Source organism: Anolis sagrei, chromosome 2 (genome assembly GCF_037176765.1).
Source record: "Anolis sagrei isolate rAnoSag1 chromosome 2, rAnoSag1.mat, whole genome shotgun sequence".
NCBI classification, from domain to species: domain Eukaryota; kingdom Metazoa; phylum Chordata; class Lepidosauria; order Squamata; family Dactyloidae; genus Anolis; species Anolis sagrei.
The window spans coordinates 100,078,938-100,103,150 of record NC_090022.1 but is presented as its reverse complement, the minus strand read 5'-3'; the positions used below and the strand labels follow the sequence as shown (position 1 = coordinate 100,103,150).

The following is a 24,213-nucleotide window of genomic DNA, read 5'->3' as shown; positions in this document are numbered from 1 at the left end:
ATCATTCTTAATCTGTGAATAATGTGCTCACCAAATAATGTGCTAGATGCTAGGCTGAACTGGAAAGAGCAGGCCCCTAAATATTAAGCTTTCTATCTCTGTTTTTGTTGTAACCATATGACTATTTTTCTCCTGGGAACACTGTTAATTTCAGAGGTTTGGTACACTGAAACAAAATTGCGCAAAGCTTAGAAAACACAGAGTGGTAGGAACAGGGTCAAAGTATGCTGTTTTTCAGCAACATGAGAAAAACAGTTACTAGAGATGAAGTTGCCGATCCACAGGTTGCATTAGTGAGCCTCAAACAGCTATAGACAGTATCCCTTATTGTACGACCAAGGACAAAAGATGGGCAGAAGGTTCTGATGTGTTCTGCAGTGCACTAAAGCTTGAGAACCACTGAACTACCATAAAGAAGATGAAACAATTCATTTTTAACAATGTTTGAAAGGCTGTTTTTCTTCTCATTTGACATGCAGCAAGGACATATGGGAGAAGGCGAGGTAACAACATTCCTCTTTAATTTTCTGATGTTTAAAATGTCTCATGGCACAGCTAATGCACAAGCTTGTGTAAGGAAGACTGAAAGCAGCTTTTCATTTCTTTTATTTTCTTTTTAAAGCCAGGCTTCCTCAATTTGCATGCCATGGTAATCTTTAATAACTGAATGTAGTGTCTCCCAAAATAAGATTGTCAAGGCCAAATTATTAGAGTTATATTAGAAATGGAGGGTGGAAGTGGGCAAGGGTGTGTCAAACAATGAGTTGGCAGCTGCAGAGCTGAAACCAAAATCAAACAATAAGTTAGTCAGTGTATGGGATGGAGTGGAGGTTTACAACCTAGAGAAGCACCTAAATGACTTGAATTCCCAGGTCTTTCTTCCACAAATTTGACTTTGGCCATAATCCACTGCAATTAACATTAAAGTAGTCCCAACGTATCATATACTATTGCAAAGACCCAGTGTTTTTTCATACCTATTAAGTTGTTGAGCCCTTAGGTATAGATGGCTTTATACTGCTCAAACAGTAGTCTCCTTTGGAGTCTGATCATCTAATCTGGCCCTCATCTGTGAACAAACCAAATGCCCCTCCACCTGAACAGGGCCTAGTGTCTTGAAATTGGTTTTGTTTTGAAGAGATCTTCAACATTATAGAACAAGTTGTGGGGGGATGATAGGTTTGGGGATATTTTATATCTTTTGAGAGAATAGAACCTGGCATTTAGAGTCACCTAGGTGCTTTTTAAATTTTATGGAATGAGCAAACCACATTGCTAGGGCTGCATCCCCTGAAAGAGCATGCTGAGTCAATAGTCTTGGATGTGTGCCACTTCTCCATCTTTCTCCACATTGCCTGGTTTTTGCAGAGGATGGAAAGGGGGAAAGAATGACTGTTTCTCCATTATAGAATTTCTCCATAATAAACTTTCTCCATAATAAGAATGGATTTGTTAGGTGAGTTAAAATATTAACACTCTATGGAAATGTGGGTTCAAAGATTGTTGTTATTTTTGAATGATTTCTACCAGTGGTGTTCAGACCATTACTTTAGCAAAACAAATGTTTCAAAGTGCAGATGATAAAAACATGATTATTATTGTTGTGCTGATCTTTGAAACAGCTTTTAGTTTTGTTGGATATTTTTGTAGCAGGTAGCAACTGGCAAATTTCCAAGTATTTAGCTCCTAGAATTTTGTGTGTGTGTGTGATAGTGGTGGTGGGGCCAGCTTTTTACTGAAGTCAGTTTCTTTGCCATTTGTTTGGCAAGAGGGAGGGGATGGGGAGGCAGATCTTCTGCTTCTTTGACCTTTGCTTTTTGTCTGGGTTCTGTGGCTTTAGGGGTTGGCTTCTTGGGTTTCTCACTCCACATGTAAAAAAAGCATGTGGGACTTCCTTTGCTAACTTCATCAGTGAATGCTTCTGCTGTCTGCTCACACCTGGGATTTGAGAGGTGGAAGTGTCACTGTACCATATATAGCAATCACGTATCAGATTCTTTACACTTAATTTTACTGTGGTTGGTTGGCCATTTCTATATCAAACACATAAGTCATTTAAAAAGTTTTATATGAGTATATTTTCATCATTTATATGAGTATATTTTCATCAGTCTGGATGTACTCTGAACAAAGTGACATTATAGTGATTCTTGGGGACGGGGGTTTGGGAAGTCTAAGGGATTTTAACACATTTTTTCTTTAGTGTGAACATTAATCTAAAAACAAATGAGAAAAAAAAAACCCAAGCTGGAAACACAAGTTGTTTCAAGCTGGTCTTGAAATGTGAAAGTGATCAGTTTTGTCTATACATATGTTAAGTGGGAGTAAAACAAAACCAAGAAATATGCAGAAAGTACCATACATACAGCACCTGACAAAATGAGTAACAAGCAATCTACTAGTATGTTACATTATTTATTCATAAAATACAGGTTATTTATTTCCTGCCTTATATTGTATGATCTCAGAGTGGTATAAAATAAATTATGTAATATCAAAGTAATAATTGCTACAAAGAAAAAAGCTTCTTTGTGCATAGAAAAAACAGCATTGTAGGGATACGACTTGGCTATAGTCTTCATATCTGACATGCTAGTATTATATGTGGAAAAGACATTTTAAGGTAAATAAGCATACATTTATACAAGAGGACAGCTAATACCTGAGATGGGATGATTCAGGTTGGCTTCAGAATAAGGCACATCCCCCATTCCCACCCTGTTCGGGAAAGAGCTTGTATCACAGTCTTCTCAAACCCATCTTCCTCCCTGCCTCAATCCCTAACCTGAATGTTTCGGCAGTCAACTTGAGTATGTATCAACAGATTAGTTGAGCATAGTTATTGGCTGGTTCAAGGACATCTTCTAGCCTTCATGGCACAATTGGACCCTTGATCTGTCCAGCTAAGTGCTACATCAGATTGATGGCCTAGTACTATGAGATCTATGAAACACATTTCTACTTAGAAATACAAGGATGCTTTCCAGCTCAATAAGAACCAAGGCTAAACGATTTCAGGATCTTGTAATGCTGCTTTTTCTGGATGGCTTCTGCTTGGTAGGACTCTTTTCTGCATTTATTAGATTTGTCTTATCAAGAATTTACATCTAAATATAAACTAGGTATAGGATATTTCATTTGAAGTAGGCAGTCAAAGGATGTGAGTAAAATCTCGCAATATTTTTTCTTGTGGCACTGGCGCAAGGCACTGGGAGTCACTCATAAATCATTTCTATATTATTTCTGTGATATTTGACATATATATACATAAGGAGTAGTAGCTGTTGTTTTGGAACAGAGTTAGGTGATGCTTTAATAGGGAGAGCTTGTAGTCATTAACTTTCTAGTATTAAGAAAATTTGATTTGCCTATCCTTGGTAATGTGGTGGCAACAGTTAACATGTGTCTATGGAGCTGCTAACAGGTCTTCACATACCAATATTTTAGGCAGTATAAAAAGCAAGTAGTTAAATGTTTGTTTTATTTATTATAATAATTATAATAATTATAATAGGTGAAGTGCTGCAAAGCTGCTAATGTAGCAGTTTATGTCAATGAAAATAGTCACGGCTGTGGAATTTAATATTCTTCTGTTAGTATGTTTTGCCTTTTTGTCTCTTTCAATGTAGGTCAGTCCTCCCTGTTCCCAATGGAAGATGGGTTTTTGGATGATGGACGTGGGGATCAGACTCTCCATAGCGGCTTGGGATCACCACACTGCTTCTCTCACCAAAATGGCGAGCGAGTAGAACGTTACTCCCGCAAGGTGTTCGTTGGAGGCCTCCCACCTGATATTGATGAAGGTATACTTGGGTTTCAGTAAGCATATCTAGCGGTAGCCATTTTGGCAATATAGAAAAATATAGCAACATCAAATCCATAAAGCATGGGCAAATCAAAAGTATGTAAAATCTATCATGCAGGCTTTTGCAACTCCACTGGTTTCCTCATCAGGCAAAGGTGTTAAAAATAATACAGGGGAAGAAGAGAAAAGATAGTATTACAAGATATTATTTTGTTGTTGTCAGTTAAGATGGTCTAGATGTTGTCACTCCTCTCTTTGGCCATGTGGGCACTGGGAAATAAAGAGCCATAAATCTAGGCGATAACATTTTTCAACCACATTAGCCAAAGAAAAAGTAGCTTCCCTTGGTATCATTGTTTTTTTTTTTAATCATTGTAGCCATGATTGCCCACATTAACTATGTTCTAGGCTTAGTTGTGAAATGGGGTAAGCAAAGAAGTATTCCAGTTGCAGCACTGTGGTGTTTTGAGTACAGGCAGTTTTCTCTTAGACTGTGAAAAGAATTACCTAAACTGCCAAACATACAAGCTGCTGGATTATGAACTGTTAGGAATAAGGAGTTATGAGCTGTACAGCTCATGTGATAGGTTTTATCTCCATCTGGTTCAGATTCTTGGATATTATGTTGAATGACATCATAAAACTCTTTATGGAGGGTTTTTTATTTTGGAGATGGTTGTGCTTTATGTTAAAGGTATTAATATAGACTCAAATTTAATAGAATGCAGTGCTTCTGATAGCCAAGGGAGCCTTTTTGCAATTCCCATATAATTTACTGGGGAAATGAATTATCCCTATGTAATTTATTTGCAATCCTATGCAGGCATAAGAAATACTGCTGGGGAATGATCAATAGATGAAAGTGATTGCTATATAAGCTTTTATTGGAGAATACTCTAGGCAAATGCCCTTAGATCACTCAATTGTGTGTGTGTGTGCTTTCAAATAGTTTCTGACTTATACCCTATGCTGAACCCGTCACTGGGTTTTCTTGGCACAGTTGGTTCAGAGGGGTTTTTCCTTTGCCTTCCTCTGAGGCCAAGGTAGTGCGATTTGCCCAAGATCATCCAGTGTGTTTCCATGACTGAGAGGATCTGAATCCTGGTTTCTAGAGCTATAGCCCAATACTCGAACCATTGCACCAAGCTGGCTCTCTAAATCTCTGAAGACGAGTAATTAAAAGAATAAGACAGGATTTCCATTTTTTCATCATAATACACATTTTAATTTTGTTTCATGGCTAACATGGCTGCCTTTGCTTCTTTGGAAATGTTATATTCACCATTTAATGAATTTTTTTGAGATGCCCCAACTTTAAACAATTTTTAAAATAAAACTCTGGAAAACAGTATGCCACACTGCATGTCCAGTTTAGCTCACACCATCTTTTTCCCCAGGATCAGTATTTATCTTGTTTGTATACATATGAAAGAATCTAACAGACTTGTGACCAGATAAGAGACCACTTGCTTTGCAGGTGCTTTGTAGAAAGAATTCCTGATAGAAGTATGTATAAATCTAGAGGCAAGCTGGGTCAAATAACAAACACACGGAGGAGAGCAGATCAATTATTTTTTTTACCATGTCCTTCCTAAGCATTTTATTTTTCTATCCTTCAAATAGGCTTAACTGCGAGCTTCTTTTAAAATTAGACTAGAGAGGAAAAATTCCATACTGAGCTTGGAAAAAAACCTGCATTTCAATGTTTGTAGCATTAGCCAGTGTGCTTGTCACCTGAGCTGAATTTTGAAATGGAAGGAAGCTTTGAAATGGCTGCAGCATTTGCTTTCTGTTAATGTGCTGTGCATATACTGTCTGTATTCTCGTCTCTGTAGCTATTACATAACTATTTTCTGCAAGCACTGCTGAAGTTAGTCTGAGGTCAAGCTCAGATAATGTGCACAGATGTGGCTTAAGCATGTGATGGAAGCATTAAACATGACTAGACTGTGCGATATTTTTCTTCCTTTCTCCCAGCCTTTTGCAAGGCTGATCTCAGAGCCGACTGTGTTCAGCACTCTGATTTGAGCACTGCACGCTATCTGTGGGAGAATGCCTGCAGCTAGGATGTGGTATCTCTTTACATTCAGTGATTTTGTTCCTTGGAGTGATCTTCTGGAAGGCTTTCTTTTAACTTAAAAGATTTAGCTTTAATAATTCTTGTTTTCTTCATTATTAAGAATATGTTTCAGCTTGCCAAGCTGTTTTAGGATGGCTAGAAATCCTTGCTGTTTTTGATTATTTTTTACCAAATTGTTTAAAATAGATTTATACGGGCAAGCTTTTAAAATGAGGATATTAAGGTTTTTTCTCTTTGTGTCTCCTCCCATCCCTGCTCCACAAACCTGTAGATGAGATTACAGCTAGCTTTCGTCGCTTTGGTCCTTTGATTGTGGATTGGCCTCACAAGGCTGAAAGCAAGTCTTATTTTCCACCCAAAGGTAACGACTTTTAATTTGCTTGTCACTTTTTATATTTTGCTCATTTTCAACATGGCTTAGAAGAATTAATGATATCCCTGTGAGTTGGGTTAAAGTCGTGTTTCTCAAATTGTGGTCCTCCAGGTGTTTTGGACTTCATCTCCCAAAAATCCCAGCCAGTTTACCAGCTGTTAGGAATGGTGGGAGTTGAAGTCCAAAACATCTGGAAAAGCTTGGTCTGAGAAACTCTTGAGTTAAAGAATTTATAGCTGGATCTCATTCTTTCTGGATTGGGTTTAATAATTTGTTCACTGGACACATAGGTTTCTTCTGTAATGTAGCCATTTTTAGTAATAATATTACTGATTAAGAAGTATAAAAGTATACAATGTTTTCCATTTTGTTCTGGTTTGAAATCGTTGTTTATTGTTTCTTTTAATATTTACAAACATGATAGATACACATGATACACATGACACCCACACTATAACATATAAGACATCCCTCTTGCCCACATCCTATACAAGGTTAATCTTTATCCCACACACCTGTGCGTCCCGCACCTTGGCTTACATCCCTAGTCACTGTGGTGCCTATAACATTACTTATATACTCTTCTATCGTGTTTACCCATAAATTCCTCTTGGGACTATTTATCATTCACTTCTTTGACACTCCTTCCAGATATGCCATCATCCATTTCCATGTCTTTAGGAACTCTTCATTGTTTTTGCCTGCCAAGTTATTGGATATCGTGGCCATTTGCATGTAATCCGAGCATAATGGTCCTCCAAGTGTAGTAATCCATTACCTTATTTCTCCAAGTGTAGTAATCCATTACCTTATTTCTCCAAGTTAACACTTTTCCCTCTTTCCAATTCCTAGCAATTATGGTTCTTGCTGCCACAAAACTGTATTGGACAATTTCTTTCTCATCCCAGTTGAAACCTTCCCTGAATACGTCTAGCAGACACATCCCTGATTTTTTTTTTTACCTTATTGCACAACATTTTATTTGTTTCCTTAATTACATTGCTTCAAAATCCTTGAATATTCTCACATAACCACCACATATGGAAGAAGGTTCCTCTGCATTTTACACCTCCAGCACCTGCCTCGTTAAGATTTATGTATTTTTGTGAGTAGATCTGGTGTTATATAACTTCTGTAGAACATTTTGCTGTTAATGAGGATTTCATAGGCTCATAGAAGTGGAAGAGACCACAGGAGTCAACATCTGCAAATTTCAAATTTCTTGAGATTTTTAAAAACGTCATATGTGAGAAGTTGAATCTGTCCATCCAAGTCCAAGGTTTAACCTTAAAAGTTCGGATCGAAATATCCCTAAGGAGTAACATGGTTTTTGCTTTTAGGTTGTTTGACATATAAGTGAGCATATGTTCTAGATAAAATAGATAACCAACTCTTAGGATCTCATAGAAATCATTTCTTTATCTAGGATATGCATTTTTACTGTTCCAAGATGAAAGCTCTGTACAGGCTTTGATTGATGCATGTATTGAAGAGGATGGAAAACTCTACCTATGTGTTTCCAGTCCCACAATTAAAGACAAACCGGTAAGCTGAATTGCCATATATGGATAGTTTAATAGAAAATATACATAGGAATTGGGGGTTAAGTGAAATATTTGCTTACATGAGCAATGCACCAATAGCTTTTTACTCAAGGTGCATTGAGCAACTTTTTCTTTGTGATAACAGAATATGATATAGAAGTTAATTTGCCAAAGTAGAAAATGCCAAGCACTATGCCAAAATTTGCTAGCCTTTAATAAGCTGAGCAATTAGAGTTTCAGGGCCTATATTCTTTCTATACATTTCAGCATTGTCTTTCAAGATGAGATCTTGCTACTGTCCCAGTGTGAGGTGCAGCTAAGGATGTACTGAAGTTGTGCTATGCAAGCACTCCAGCTGCTCACTTTTATGCATAAGTAAAGGCCTTGACAAATAAAAACGAGAAGCACAAAGAAAAGAGATTTGGCACAGTACCCAAGACATAACTTTTAAAAGAACCCCCTACTTGGCATATGGAGGCAGAGGCAATACTGCTGGTCCTTCAAACTCATGTTGAACTCAATGTACAGACTCTGTAAGCATCACCTGATGACCAAAGCTTTACTTAAAATATTCAGAATGTGTCTTTGTTAACCCTATGTACTGGTTCAACATGAATGCACTCCCTCATATAATACACTCATGTGGAAGTCCACAGAGTTCCGTATCAAAGTGGGCACTTCTGCGTTCTGAATAATGCTTCTAATGTTGCCCTTCTAATGTAGTGTCTGGATAGTGACTTGTTCTGGTGGCTGACCCAGTTTGACTAGAAAGCTAACATCTTCAGAACAAGAGTGCCTCTTACCTGTTAACAAATAAACAAATAAATGTCCGGTACCTGTGGTACAATAATGGTGCCCAGGAAGATATGGCCTTGTTTAAAGGAACAAAAGTTATGTTTGCATAATATAAGTAAATGTTATCTACTTTCTTGAAAAGATAAGAAATATTGTATAATTTTAGCAAAATCATAAGCTGTTGTAAATAGTGTGATAATATCCTTCAGGAAAACAGGAGTTTTAAAAATATAGTTCAGAGACTGAGCAGGATAAATCAGGTATATCTTAGCTATTGTTTAATCGAATTCAAGTTTTAATGGATTTCTGTATTTGATAATTTAGGAAGATAATTTTTGGCAAGTCTGCTTAGTTATGTGTTTGTTTTGGATTTTTCATTTATCATAGTGTAGTTACAAATTAGACTATTTTACCAAGGTTTTATTTTAAAAATGTTTCCTATGCCACCATTTTATATACATTTTCAAACCAATATATAATTTTAATTACAAAATTTCTAAATTTAAATTATTTCTGGAACTGGGAGGGCATCTGGCTTGTTTTGTTTGCTTATGATGTGCACTAATAATGTTAATTAATTGTAAGCGAATGTAGGTTAATGTGATGTAACTATACTTAATTATAAAGAATTCTTATTTTGTGCACAGGTAATAATAATTCTTAGGTGCTTTTGAAGCATAGGATTTGCTCTAGAGTCCAAGAACCAGTGATGAAGTCTGTTCATATTATTGCACTTCCAGTACTAGCACAGCAAGCTGGATAGGAGAAATATCCCATCCTGGATCATCTGTCCTGCTAAACAGAGCCTGTGAGGCCTTTGGACTCTGCCTAGCAATCTCCTGTTTGTGTAAGGAATTTCTGAGTGAGGTCTGGTGGCCATGCAGTCTTGCCAGAGGCTTTTGGTCAAAGTTCACCTACTACTATTATTCATATGGTTGAGGGAAGTAGGAAAATGCACATCTCTAGTTAAATTTCTTGTTCCTTAATACCTTCACTTCCCCACAGTAGGCCTTCATGCCCTGGCTACATATAATACATGGCAACTTGGTTGTGCTAGTGCTTGGCTTATTTAGTAGAAAATAGAATCTAAAAGTCAATGCATAAGTACCTCTGTTGCACAGGGAAGGCTAGTGTGCTGTGAATGATTTTGGGGGTTGGGGTGTATGGGTGTGAATTCATCTCAACTACTTAATTGATTTACAGTGAATGTAAATTCTTGTTTTGCTTTTTTTCTTTGTAGGTTCAGATCCGGCCTTGGAATCTTAGTGATAGTGACTTTGTGATGGATGGCTCGCAGCCTCTTGATCCACGGAAAACTATTTTTGTAGGAGGAGTTCCTCGACCCTTAAGAGCAGGTATGTATGCAAAGGACAAGGAAAATGGCTTGTTGATTTCTCCACGCTGCCTCACTGCTGCGAGGGAACATTGTGTCCTTATTTCTGTTATACAAATATGCCAGTGCTTGCTAAATTTAACTTTTGCTGACACTCCAATTATTTCCAGATATGGGAGTACAAATAAACACACTTGCCTAGGGCCTAGAAAGAAAGGGGACTTTCGTGTGTAAAATACCTAAATACATTGTTTGTCATTTCTTTCTTTTAGTGGAGCTTGCAATGATAATGGACCGGCTGTATGGAGGAGTTTGCTATGCTGGAATTGACACAGACCCTGAGCTGAAATACCCAAAAGGAGCTGGGCGTGTGGCATTTTCTAATCAACAGAGTTATATAGCTGCTATCAGTGCCCGCTTTGTTCAGCTGCAACATGGAGAGATAGATAAACGGGTAAGGGCTGGAGCACATTCTATTTTTTACTCTGCATTCTTTTCCTGGCTCATTTGTCTAGAATTGTCCAAAGGGAAGGCTTTCTTTACCAGTTTCTTCACCATTATTTCTGGTCTGCATGTTTTAGAAAACCAACCAACCTGAGATTGGGTATCTAGTTTTAACACTGTTTTTTCCTACCTTCTGGCACCTTCTAAAGCAGTTGTTCCCTCCAGAGACATTTCCTGTAGTACAGCATAAGCCTGTGTTCTTAATGTTATCCTGTTACCTCTGCATGACTTGCTTACTGTTGGCCTCTCTTTCACCCTTGCTTGTGTGCTTAAAAGTAGAACGGCCAACTGGTTTATCAAAGTGGAAGGCATGCTGCTGCACTGTCTTCATTAATTTCTACAGGATTTGTTAGACTTCTACCAAAATCCTATTTTAATTCATTGTAGACCATATAACAACAATCATTGATATGTGTACACCATCTAATATTGATATTAAAGCTACTGATATTAAAACCCAAGCCAATAAAAGCAAAAATATTTTAACCACAAATTGCTTTTGGTTGTTTTTAGCCCCACTCCATACTTCACTGCCATCTTGTTAAGGCTGGGTTACGAAAAAAAGCATTGTTTTGCGCTTCACAGAAGATTGTAAAGACAATTTCAGTTCCTGATTTATCTTTCTTACTGTCACATTCTGGTTCTTAATACATAATAATGCAGGTTAGATTTCCTGTCAGAATGTAATAGGACTTACTTGAAGTCTGAGTGAGAAATGAAAATAGTTCCATATGACCCTTCAGTTAGCGCACATATGTTAAATGCTAGGCCAGGGGCTGAATCCAGCCTGCCATGTCATTTAATGTGGCCCATGAGGCTTTCGGTGCCAGTGCAACATTGCTACATTTATACAGTCTTACAATGACAAATTGCCCCTTGCAGACAACCATACGGCTGATGTGGCACTTGGTGAAAATGAGGTTGATGCCCCTAAGTTGGAGTACATCCATGTGCACATCCTTTCTGGGCAGAGCCTCCTATGCATAGAGAAGTTCTGTTTTGGCCCCATGCTGGATCTCCATGTCTCCAGTTTCTGTGTCCTCATTTTCCCATGGGGAATATAGCCTTGATATAAGATCAAATAGTGATTCTTTCTGCAGATTGTACAATTCTCATGAACTGAATTACTTCTGAACAGTCTAAAAATTGTGGATGCTAAGGGTTTTTTTCTAGGCTCTATACTCCCCTTTCAAATGGGGTGCCACTGTTAAAAGTGTCTATGTCAGCCATTGGAAGTTGTGCATGCAGTCTTGCATGCCATGGCACTTCTTGGGATGTAGTTGGGGTGAGGTGGAAGGCAAAATGGGCGCAATGAGCTTCTTAAGAGGTCATTGCACAAATTATTTTTTTTCTTTTAGGTCCTCAAATATCTCATGCTGCAGCAACCCAAAATTTGAACTGAACATTGAGAAATAGAGTTGAGACAGTCAAATAAAGGGGGCAGAAAAAGCCACCAAGGGCATGTAGCACTATTATTTCTACAGTTCCTAATTACTTGCCTATTTCCAGTTCCTTCTGAATATATGTATCACTTTGAAATATTTTTGAACTTGCAATGCTGTTGACTTGAAACCCATATTTATCTATTTTTATTTATAATAAAAGTGAAAATGTGTGTATGCATGTATGTGACAGAGGTGTTCACTTACACAGCCTCCCTCCTCAAACAGGCTACAATTCCAAGTGCTGAGAAACCTCCAAAGGCACTCTCTCAACTGAAATTGTAGGTTATAGTGAGTGCCATGAACATGTAGCCCAGCACCCACCAATGTCCTCCCCAAACACCAACTACCCAAGGAATGATTTCATTTGGGGACCATTTCATCCTAGATTTTTTTTCTCCAGAATGGGCATCCCAGGGATCCTTTCTTTCTCCAAATTTGCATGACCCCACCCACTGCCTCTCACTTAACTCTTTCCTACCCATTCCTATGGCACACAGCAAACAGAAATTGATCAGCAACTGAATGAGAGGTTTGGGAAAAAATCACCATGATTTAAAGTTGTAGTTCATTTACATCCAGAGAGCACTGTAAACCCAACCACACTTGCCATGGATGATGGGATTTGCAGTACCTTCACTCAGTTCCAGAGACCACTGCAACCCCCACGAATGACAGACCTGGACTACATTTGACACACAGACTCCCCATAACCCACTATACATCCTGGTGCGGTTTGGGGGAGGATAGATCATGGACGATGGGTATGCAGTACCTTCACCAGATTTGCCTCCCACAGCCCACTGCAACCCCCACAAATGAAGGACCTGGACCAAACTTGGCACACAGACTCCCCATGACCAAGAGAACATACTGGAGATGTTGTGTATCACAGCAGCTCCAGTATGTACTCTTGGTCATGGGGAGTCTGTGTCTCCCCCTGAGTTTTTAAATAATTGTATGTACATGCGGTCCGCTCACTGTCATTATGTTTGGTCTGCTGCTTTTTTTGTATTTTGTTTATTGTAGTCATATGTTCTGTATTTTTCTGTGATGTTGTTTTATTGTAACTTGTATCTTATTTTATTGTAATTTTTTTGTATTGGCTTGGCCTCATGTAAGCTGCCCCGAGGGTTGCAGTGGGCTGTGGGAGACAAATCTGGTGAAGGTACTTCATATCCAATGGTACATAGCTCCACAAAAATTGAGAAAAATCTATAAGAACATAAACAATAATTGCTGGAAATGCAAAATCCAGGAAGGCACATTTTACCATATGTGGTGGATGTGTACTAAAGCAAAAGAATACTGAAAAGGGATTCAAGAAACAATACAAAAAATCTTTAAAAGACAATAAAACTGAAACCAGAATATTTTCTATTAGGAATAATTGATATAAATATGGATGAAAATACAGATAGACTATTCAGCTATTTTACGACAACAGCAAGAATAGTATTTGCAAAAAACTGGAGAACTACACAAATACTCTCAATACATCAATGGTTAGTAAAAAAAAAATACTGGAAATTATGAAAATGGATGGATTTACACACTTATTATTAAAAATGAAGGGAAACCGAAGGGGGGGAAAACGGATTGGCAGCTATTTAAAGAATTCATGACTCAAGAGAAAAAAGCTTAAAATTTTAAAACAATCCAACACGTAATTTTTAAGAGAATTATCCCCCCCCCCCAAAAAAAAAAAAATAAAAGGGAGAAGCAAAGGGAGAAGAAAAATTTAAGGATAAAGAGACTGAGAATTTAAAAAAAACCACTATGAAGGAGATCAGAAGTCAACAAATCCCACCCCTCTTTTGTTCTTCCTTATACCCACCCATCCTTCCTTCCTACCCGTAACCCCCCCCCCCACTTTTCCTTCTTTTGTTTACCTTAAACCCAAATACCTTACCATGTTTTATATCAGTTTTTATAGTGTTATTGAATAAAAATTATTTTGCAAAAAACATGTTGGAGATGTTCGGGGGAAACTGATCTTCATGGGAGTTATAGTTCACCTGCATCCAGAGAAACCGTGACCTCCACCAACAATGGACCAGGACAAACTTGGCACAGAGAAGCCCCATGACCAACTGAACATACTGCAGGCAGGCCTGTAGCGAGGGGGGGGGGGGTTAGGGGTTCAACCCCCCCCCCAAATGTTTCAGATTTTTTTAAAAAAAACTGGTTTACTCATGAATTTTAACTGGTTAACCAAATCCCCATGCTAAGTCTATGAGATGCAAAAAATTAAGAGTCCCTCCAGAACTGTAAGCACTATCTCAAGCAAATATTGACAATTTATTCACACTGTCATTACTTGCAGCAATAGCCGATGTAGTGAAGCAACCAAGTTGGGGGGGGGGGGTGTTGAATGCTCTCATTAAGGAGGCCAGACTTGGTGGAGGTGGTTGACAGGGGCAGAGCTGCAGGCTATTGAAGGCTGCTCTGCCCCCTGCTATGCTCTTTGCTTCAGCATGAGCTAGGAGGCAGGTTTCAACACACACACCCCCGCAAAATTTTCAACCCCCCCCCCCCCGAAAATTTCAACCCCTCCCGTAATTTTTTTCTGGCTATGGCCCTGACTGCAGGGGTTTGGGAGAATGAACCTTGATGTTGGCAGTTGTAGTTCACCCTTATCCAGAAAGCACTGAACCCAGCTGACATTGGATCTGCACCAAATTTGACACACAGACCCAACATGCCCAACTGTGCATACAGGCAGGGTTTGGGGTTGAATGACCTTGGGTCTGGAAGTCATAGTTCACCCTTATATAGAGAGCCCTGAACCCAGTCGACATCAGAACTAGATCAAACTTGGCACACAGACCCAATATGGCCAACTGTGCATACAGGTGGGGTTTGGGGCTGATTGTCCTTGGCTCTGGGAGTTGTAGTAAACCCTTATCCAGAGATTACTGAACCTAGCCAACTATGGATCTGGACCAAACCTGGCACACCGACCCAATATGGCCACCTGTTTTAATATATTGCTTTTTTATATTTAATGGCACCAAATTGTGCCAAATGTAAATTGTCCTGTGTCCCTTTCGGGGGTTGAGAAGGATGGGGTAGAAATGCTGGAAATAAATAAATGAAATAAATAAACTGTGCATATAGGCAGGGTTTGGGGGTTAATGACCTCTGATCTGGGAGTTGTAGTTCACCCTTATCCATAGAGCACTGAATGCCACCGACGTCAGATCTAGACCAAACCTGGCACACAGATCCATCATGGTCAACTTTGAATACTGGTAGGTTTCAGGGTGATTGACTCACAATTTTGGGAATAGCAATTCACCCACATCCCTGTGCATTTTCTAATGGGAACATTCATTAAAAAAAAAAAACAATAGGAAAGACTGGCTTTTTCCCAAGAAATAGAGCTACAAATTACCAAACCGGTATTAACTAACAACCCCAAACAAGCAGTGCCTTTTTCAAATAAGCTGGGCCAACTTAACATACTGGAGTGGTTTGGCGGGGGAGGGGGATGACCCACCTGCGTAGGAGTTATAGTTCATCTTGCATTCAGAGATATTACCAAACTTCCCAAAAGAAACAGTAACTTTCATAAGTAACCTAGGCATCACCAGGTCCCCAAGTTAGTAATATAATAAAAGTGAATGTTTGTATGTATCTTTGTATGTATGTATCTTTGTATGTATGTATTTTCCAATATGGCCTTCAATTTCAGAAAACACAGTAACTCCCATGAACAATGGATCTGAATCAAACTTGACAAACAGATCCCCATGACCAACAGAACATACTACAGGGGTTTGGGGTGGTTGGACCCTAGATTATGGGAGTTATAGTTCATCAACATCCAGAGAGCACTGTGAACTTAAATGACTATAGATTTGGAGCAAACTTGGAACACATACCCAATATACTGGTAGGGTTTGTGGGGGAATTGACCTTGACATTTGTAGTTGCTGGGATTTATAGTTCAGCTACAATCAATGAGCACTCTAAACCCCACTGATGGAATTAGATCAAACATGGCACATAGAACCCCATAACAATACTGCTTTTATCTTTTTCAAGCTGAGAGTAGTTTGATTTGAGTCAGAGTTGGAAGGATCTCCCCTCCCAATGCATTATTTTGTACCTTTAAATCTACCTGAAATATGATAAATTTTGTTTCATGGGGCAAACAGAAATGAAAGTGGGTAATTTGGATCAAGAAGCTTGAATAGGAGATAGATTAGAGCAGGAGCAGGGGTTTTCAAACTTTTTCAGCCTTACGTAAAACAGTCTTACATAAGTCCTTTTTGAAGCAAAAGTTTTTCGGGGAGCCCAAATTAATGTTTATATATTGTATTACATATTATATAATGTAAAGCTATCAGACATAGGCGAAGTTTTTGACCAACATAAACTTAACAGTTTTTCAGTTGAAGACTCCAGAGGCGATCTAGTCCAACCCCCTTCTGTCGTACAGGAATAACACATAGCACCCCCTGAGCAATGAGAGGGAAAGAGGGTTTTGCAAGTTAGCAAGGTGAGGGGGAAAGGGTCTAGGGAGTAAGGGGGTGAAGAAAAAGTCTTCTTGGGCGAGGAAGATGAGGAAAAACGGCTTTTAGCAGCAAGAGAAGGCAGGTTTTTTGCCACAAGTGAGGCAGCTTGAAAAGGATTTTGGTGGTGAGGGAGGCGGGGAAGTTGGAGGAGCAGGAAAGCAAAGGAAAAGCTTGAAGGGGGAGGAAGGAATCACGGAACCCTTCAGTATGCTTTGTGGAGCCCCAAGAGCTCCACGGAGCACAATGTTAACTGCTGAGTTAAAGCCCTCTCTATGCTAGTGCTCTGGTCTTGCCATATGTATTATTTTTAATCTGAGAAAATTCAATGGTAAATTCTTAAAAAAATTAAGTTATTAATGCAGACTTCTCCTGTTAGTAAAATGTAAGTGAACCATAAATGCGAAAAGTAAATATCTGACTAGGCTTTTTATGAGGCAACTCAGTATCCTTAATTAAAAATATTTTAACATGATCGTAATTGATTTGACATGCTGCCAGTTCAGGACAAAGGCTGTTTTGTGAATTTTGACTAGCAACATAATGCGTCCTTATTAAACTAGAACTTGGGACAGTTACATTTTTGGACTGTAGCTCCTAGGAGGAAAGAGCCTGAGGAATCTTGGAATTGTAGTTATATTGGGTAGATGGTTCTCTGTTGCTTAGTAAAATGAATTTGGTTTTTCAGTCTTTATTTGCAATCTTGGTGAGGGGGTTATGGGAGTTATAGTACTTTAAAATGACTTTCTCAAGCCCTAGAGTAAACACGAATATGGTTGGCACTCCATGCCCATGGATTGTGCATACACGGCTTGAAAATATCTCACCCCTCCCCAAAAAAATCCAGAAGACAAGCCTTGATTTTGCCCTTTTGTATAAGGCACCTCATTTTACCATGCCATTGTATTTACTGGGACTTAAGCATCCATAGATTTTGCTATCCATGGAGGGTCCTGGAACAAAATCCTAGTGGATACCAAGAGCCTCACTCTACAAACAAAATGTTACTCTGCTAACCTGAGAAGATCTGTTAGCTTTCTTCTTCACCGGTTCCTGCTCTGAAAATCTCAATGCAGGATGATCTTTCAAAATGCTAATAGTAGTAATAGTTAACTGTGATCGTATTTCTTTTTATGAAACTGCCCGACCCCTCCGATCCTCTGGGAAGGCCCGCCTCTCGCTTCCCCCTCCATCGCAAGTGCGACTCGTGGGGACGAGGGAGAGGGCCTTCTCTGTGGTGGCCCCTCGGCTTTGGAATTCGCTACCCGGAGAGATTAGGCAAGCGCCCACCCTGGCAGCCTTCAGGAAGAGCCTAAAAACCTGGCTGTTTTGGTGTGCCTTTGGGGAATGAATACAATCCCCACACCATGACTAGCTCAGCACAATATGCCCGTCAATGAACTTTATCTCATCCTTTAGTGATATTCACTCCGTTGCTTGTTCCCGTCTGAAACCCCCCACCAGGCACTCTACCCTATTCATCCATATTACCCAGAGGTTTTTATATTTTTAATTCTACCCCTTTTAACTTGGCCCAGCCTGCTGTGCACATTTTTGTTGTTTTATTTCATTTCCTGTATTTGATTTTAATTTTTGTTGTATGAAATTTTATCTTGACATTTTAATGATAATACTTTTAGTTATCTTTTAACCTAATGTGTGTTGGTTCACTGTTGTGGGGGTCTTGGGATGGTGATTGTTGTCTGTTTGTGCACGTGTCTGTTTTTGTTTTTAATGTTGATGCGGTCAATAGACTATTCAATAAACTTTGCTTTGCTTTGCTGTATTTGATTTTGCATTAACTTGTTTTCTTTATATTTCATTTGATGTTATTACTTGCTGTATGTATTTTATTTTGGTTTGCTGTAATTGTTGGGCTTGGCCTCATGTTATCTGCCTCGAGTCCCTGTTGGGGAGATGGTGGCAGGGTATAAATAAAGTTTATTATTATTATTGTTATTATTATTATTAATAATAATAATAATAATAGTGGTATCATGGTACTGATGGTGATGATGACTGTTATCCAAGTAAGAATTGCAGTGGTTATAAATAATCTTGTATCTCCGTAGACTCTATTATAGAATATATCATCTACCCGCACATTTTACCTTCCCAATAATCCTTTTGGGGTTCTTGGTTATTTATACACAGTCACCAGGTAATCTTCATATCCTCATGTACCTTTAAACGCAGGTCTCCATTATCTTGATATACCATTTTGACCCTCCCCTAAACCCTCAAGTTCAGAGAAAGTATACTTCTGAATATTAGCTGCTGAAGGACATTTCATGGGGTGAATTATTACTTTGATTCTGTGTTTGTGGGGTTTAAACTGATTGGCCACTGTTAAAAATTTGATACTGACCTCAGTGGATGCTTAACCTGATCCACCTGGGTGGTTCTTACAGCATTTAGGATTTTAACTGGTCTATTTGTATACACGGTAATTTTGCTGTGATATCTGAAGAGGTAAAACTCGAGGAGTGTAATCTTTTTCTTCTCCTTCTTTCAACACAGGTGGAAGTTAAGCCATATGTCTTGGATGATCAGCTGTGTGATGAATGTCAGGGGGCCCGTTGTGGTGGAAAATTTGCTCCATTTTTCTGCGCTAACGTTACCTGTCTGCAGTATTACTGTGAATATTGCTGGGCTGCTATCCATTCGCGCGCTGGCAGGGAATTCCACAAGCCCCTGGTGAAAGAGGGAGGCGATCGCCCGAGACATATTTCATTCCGCTGGAACTAAGTGATTACTGAAGCGTCTTCATATGCAGGCCTCAAAATAAGTGCACTCTTCTGTTCTCCTGATTCCCTTGCCCTCCCTTCCTCTTCTCTCTTACTCAAGATAGCATGTCCTACTGTTGTAATCTGTAATTTAACAATAGTGTAACAAAAGAATGACCTATAACCATATAGGTATTTTGTAGACTCTCGTCATAAAACTGTATTGGGAACTCTTTTTCATAGGAATAACACAGTGCATGGAAGCCAGGTTCTCTTACCTTTAGTCACCCAGAGGACAATGCTCTCCTGCTATCTTTTCTTGAAGGAAGAGAGAACAATATTAAGAGAAGAGAAATGAAACAATAGAGTATTTTCTTTTTTAATTAAATTATTGCTAATAACAACAAATCACTAGAAGACTTTTATTAAACTAACCATGCGATAGGAACACTATGAGTCTATTCTGACACTTTCTCCAACCCACCTTTCCTTCTACCCCCCTTTCCCTTTCCTTTTCCCTAAACCCAAAACCTCTGGGGAGCCTGTTTTCTTGCCGCCTATGATTTTATAGCAATGGAAGCAGTTAGCCGTTAACCTAGTAACAGGAAAGAGCATGTTTAAAGCAACAAAAATGCATGAGCAAGGTTTAAAGCAGCATTAAGTTAATTTTTTTAATTTAAGGGTTCCAAAGCTAAATTTTTAGCACAGTATGTGTCTCACCGTGCCTCCGACTTCCCACCACATTCAAACGTTTACTAATTGAGTAGGCAGAGCTTAGATCTGTGTTCTTCATCCAAGCAATCACATTTTAAAAGTTCCCGAATGTATATCCTGGGTCAATTTACTACTGGGGGGTGGGTGGGGAGTGCACTTATTCTTTGTTGTTGTTGTTCTTGTTGTTTATTTTTTAAAAAGAAACGTCATTATCAGAATACAGCCCTAGAAATCCTACCAAAGCTAAAGTAATGACAACTAGTGAACTGGCATGTCCTCTCCTGAAGAACAAATGTATAGATTTTATTTTTTTGATGGTTATATAGAACTCTATATCCTAATTTACTAATGTTAATCAGGGGCCAGCTTTTGCTCTCCATTTTGACATGAAATACAAGAACCTAAATATATACCTCAAGATTATTGTATTGATTCCCACCCACTTCTAAAAAAAACCCTAGGAATCTACTCTTACAACATAAATGAAAATTGGCTGTTTTATTGGGCTTACTCTGGGATATAAAATGAGTTTAACAATGTAATCCTAGGCATGTCTACTCAGAAGTAAGTCCCCCTGAGTTCAGTGAGACTTATCCCAGGTAGGGCTGGATAGGATTGTTGCCTTAACCTCCTAATGAAGCTGTATTGTGGAAAGAATAAAGAAGGCAATGTGAAGTTTGTTTCCAGGAATGTTTTGCACTGTTGGCTGAATGAATCAGCAGGCATGTTTGCTAAGAGGAACATGTTTGTCTTTCAGCTGAGAGCAAGTAATGAAGTAAAGGGACGCTTGAAAAAAAAAAAGAACTCTTTTCGTAACTTAGCCCAGAAAATAAAGAATTATATGACTTCAATTCATCAAGTTGCAGTGTAACTGAGAGAGAGGTGTTTTAAATATGTGACTGGGACATGCCCCTGTTAAGGCTAAGGTGCATGGTAGAGTTGCTTACTTTGAAATAGTCATTTGATGATCTGAGAAAAATGGAGAGGAGAAGTCTGAGAAAATGGAGAGGAGTGAATGTGTTCAGTTCAAAATAAGCAATTTTGTAGCAGTGTGCAAAACAACCCAAGCTATTGGCAATCTGAACTGGCAATGGTTACCACCATAGACTCTTAAACCAAAGACTTGCCTTAGCACAGCTACAGGAAAACATCTCTTTTGTAAGCCCTCTCCTCCCTTTTCTTTCCCTTCCAATTAGCTTTGAGAAGCAGGTTTCTTACTTTCAATACATAAAACATACCTTGTTATTTTCCAAAGGTCAAAATGGAGACATTTGCTGTCTACTCGTCAAGTAGAGAAAGGGAGCTGCTTTTAATGAAATCCCTGCAAATATTGACAACAGTAAACGCAAATGGAGAGTGTTCTTTTGTAGACTGTCAGGGACCTTTTTCTCTGAAGTACATAATTATAGTTGGAATATTCCTTTTAATTTTTTAAAATGCTTGTAGGTTGCTTGGGGTGTCTTATTGTGCCGATCCTACCCAGTGAACAGGTGAGATGGGTTACCATTACAAGAAATAACACTGTTTGAGAAGTAGCTTTGAATAATAATTTTTCCCTTTGTACATGACCTGCTGAATTTCGGTACAGTGTTTTTGTAGCTAACTTATTTTGTCATGCACATAATGTATATTTGTTATGCACTACTTTTGTATATCTTGTTTTTCCAACAGTGAGCATTTTTAGGCACACTTTTCACTGACGGGATATCTCTTTATGCAATACCTCAATTTTTCATATTGCAAAGAGTAGCTTTTTGTACTTTTATTACTGAGAGATCTTCATATACTTCATTTTTTAATATAAATAATTTTAATAAATTTTATTTTCTTATATTCTGCTTTTTATACATTTCAGTGCTCTGCATACATTTTGAATTATGGATGTTGTGCACTGGCAATGCTATTTTAGAATTTGCAGAGAAAAGAAAGCATGTTGCTTAAACATCTTTAGCCCAGCACCAGGTGTTTGGTGTACATATAATTTAAGAAATACTTATATGTAAAGTTGAGACTTAAAAAGACATTTTTAAAAAGCATGAAAGTGACAAATGAGAGAGTTTGTCTTTAGACCCTTGAAATTTAATGCATAAGCATAGAGTAGAAATTTAAAAGTAACATCCCAAATTGTCTACCGCTTCTTAATAGGTTTTTAAAAGTAATACACAAATACAGATGTTTTTTGGTGAATGTTTAGCCATTTTTAATCTTAACAAATTGATGTTAGGTGTTTGCAGAGATGTGTCTGCTCTTTTAAATCATATTTAAGAAATAAACCCAAGCCTGCCCAGTGGTGGGCATGTAATGTTAGTATGCATGACTAATATTAAAAGAAAATGTTATTCTACTAATATTCACTTGTGGTGATTGTGTGAAAAGCGTGTTTACAGATTATTTGGTTACACTTCAATTTACAGGGCATAAATGATTATCTATATTACTCTGTACTCGGAATAGTGCTAATATAAAATGTCCTTCTGATTACATGGGAGGAGGTGGAGTTGCCATGTCACTCCAAGCATAACTAACATTACATTAGAATGAAAACCTTAGAATATCACTTTATTTTAAAGGGGTGTAAATGAGCATGTCATTTTCTCTCATAAGCATGGCATTGGCCATGTACTTACAATGTAGTTACAGAGTAATTACATGGTTATTTTTGCAATGTAAAATAAAGTGTTTCTGATTATTTTATATGTAAAGGAACCCCCACTGCCCCGTGCTTTTTTGGTATATAGTATCTACTTCTCCATACACAGACCTCTGCAGAGAGCAAATCTAAAACTTGCAGTGAATGACTTTAGTGTTTTATAAGGATGCTGTTGGAAAGACTTGATAATTCACCCCTTTTTTGTTTCTTGAAGAGTTAAAGCCTTCTGTTTTAAAAGGTGATTTAAAACTTGAATGTGATGAATTGTGGCAAGTTAACTTCAAGTTATGTGCAATACTTATTTCAGACTTCTGGAAGATCTTTGCAGTGTAATTCTTTGTTTTTAATTGCAGACATTTAAAAATGTCATTTTCTACTGTTCTAGTAAATCCTCTTTCTTGCTGGTGTTTCTAAAGAAAAGAATCAGAAATCAATCTTTCTACTAATGTAAATTTGAAATTATTTTTTAAAAAAAAGGAATAAAAGAGGTTTTGGTCATTTGCTTTATTTTATTATCTTATTTTAAAGCTACTGTGATTGATAGCATTGTAAGAATTGGGACAATATTGTATTCAACTGTTTTATTTTTTATATTTTTAAAATTTAAAGTATAATTAGTTTTTATAATTTTCATCAGATTCTTTTGTTATATTTTTTGGAAGTGAAAATTTTAGCAAGTGGGTGTCTAGTTTTTACTAATCCCTAATATGTTTTCCCCCAATGTAATGCTCATATTATCAGAAGGAAAAGTTATTTAAGTATGTCAGTTACTTGTACTACTTGGCTGAATTTCCATATAGTTTTTACTGTGTATGGGGAGGTTGTAGTATTTATTATAGCATTTTAAATAAGGGTAATTCATTTTTTATTAAAGTCATTTTCACAATTTAAGTTCATATTTTTGTATGTTCTATTCTAAGTTATAACACAAGTTTCTTTTTTAAGAGAGTTCATTTGTTGAAGTGCTAGTGAAAAATTAATGTTATTAAATAGTTTGCAAATGACTATTTATACCAGTATGCATATAATTTTTAAATATTTGTAATGTGAGATGTTGAATGAATAAAACTTTTAACGCAATGACTTCTAGGTCTATTACTTGGAATTCTTAAGGGCCAAGTCTTCTCTCTCCAGTTGGGTCAAGAGTCTGTCTCTCTTGTTATTCATGAAGTACCAGTGTGTTGCAATGGTAAGAAATGTTGGGATGATTACAGCAGTTTCACATTCAAATCTGTACTTAGCCACAAACTGCATTGGTTGGCCTTAAGGCCAATCATTTCTCATCATTACTCACACTCCCATTATTGCTGTTAACAGTAGCAAATGTAGAACACTGTATTAAGTATTACAGAAGCAACTATCATCTGTTTTTTGAGCAGTACATCATACACTGCTTAAGAGGAAGCACACAGCAGGACAATACAGTAGTCATTTTTTAATTTCTTTTTTAAGAAATGAGCAAAATATAGAAGATGGAACAGGGAAATATAGAAGATGGATTTCAAGATATGAACCTGTTGTACCCATTATCAGGCTCTGGTTGAGTAAGGAATGGAGGAAGTGTAAATCAAGAGAGAAAACCAGAAAGATGCACTAAGTTTTATTTAGGTCAACACATTACAAACCTTACAACGTGTTCTCATAAATATTGGCTAACAAAAGCTATTTTCTTCTGCCACTTCCTGAAAGTTGTTTACTGCTATCTTTTAAAGATTCTAGTTACTTTA

The 24,213-nt window shown here is 37.8% G+C and overlaps 1 protein-coding gene across 2 annotated transcripts in view; it reads left to right on the top strand.

The window, feature by feature from the left end:
- The window catches only part of CPEB4 (cytoplasmic polyadenylation element binding protein 4), a 77,417-nt gene extending 53,848 nt beyond the window's left edge, over window positions 1–23,569 (top strand). The window contains exons 4-10 of one of the 2 annotated variants that reach the window (XM_060765119.2): window positions 480–503; window positions 3,630–3,803; window positions 6,157–6,246; window positions 7,685–7,803; window positions 9,838–9,952; window positions 10,203–10,384; window positions 18,917–23,569. In XM_060765119.2, coding sequence (XP_060621102.1) covers window positions 480–503; window positions 3,630–3,803; window positions 6,157–6,246; window positions 7,685–7,803; window positions 9,838–9,952; window positions 10,203–10,384; window positions 18,917–19,144 — 932 coding nt within the window. In that variant the 3' untranslated portion in view covers window positions 19,145–23,569. The remainder of the gene's footprint in view (window positions 1–479; window positions 504–3,629; window positions 3,804–6,156; window positions 6,247–7,684; window positions 7,804–9,837; window positions 9,953–10,202; window positions 10,385–18,916) is intronic. The other variant, XM_060765120.2, reaches the window with a different exon arrangement.
- Window positions 23,570–24,213: the final 644 nt, after the last annotated feature.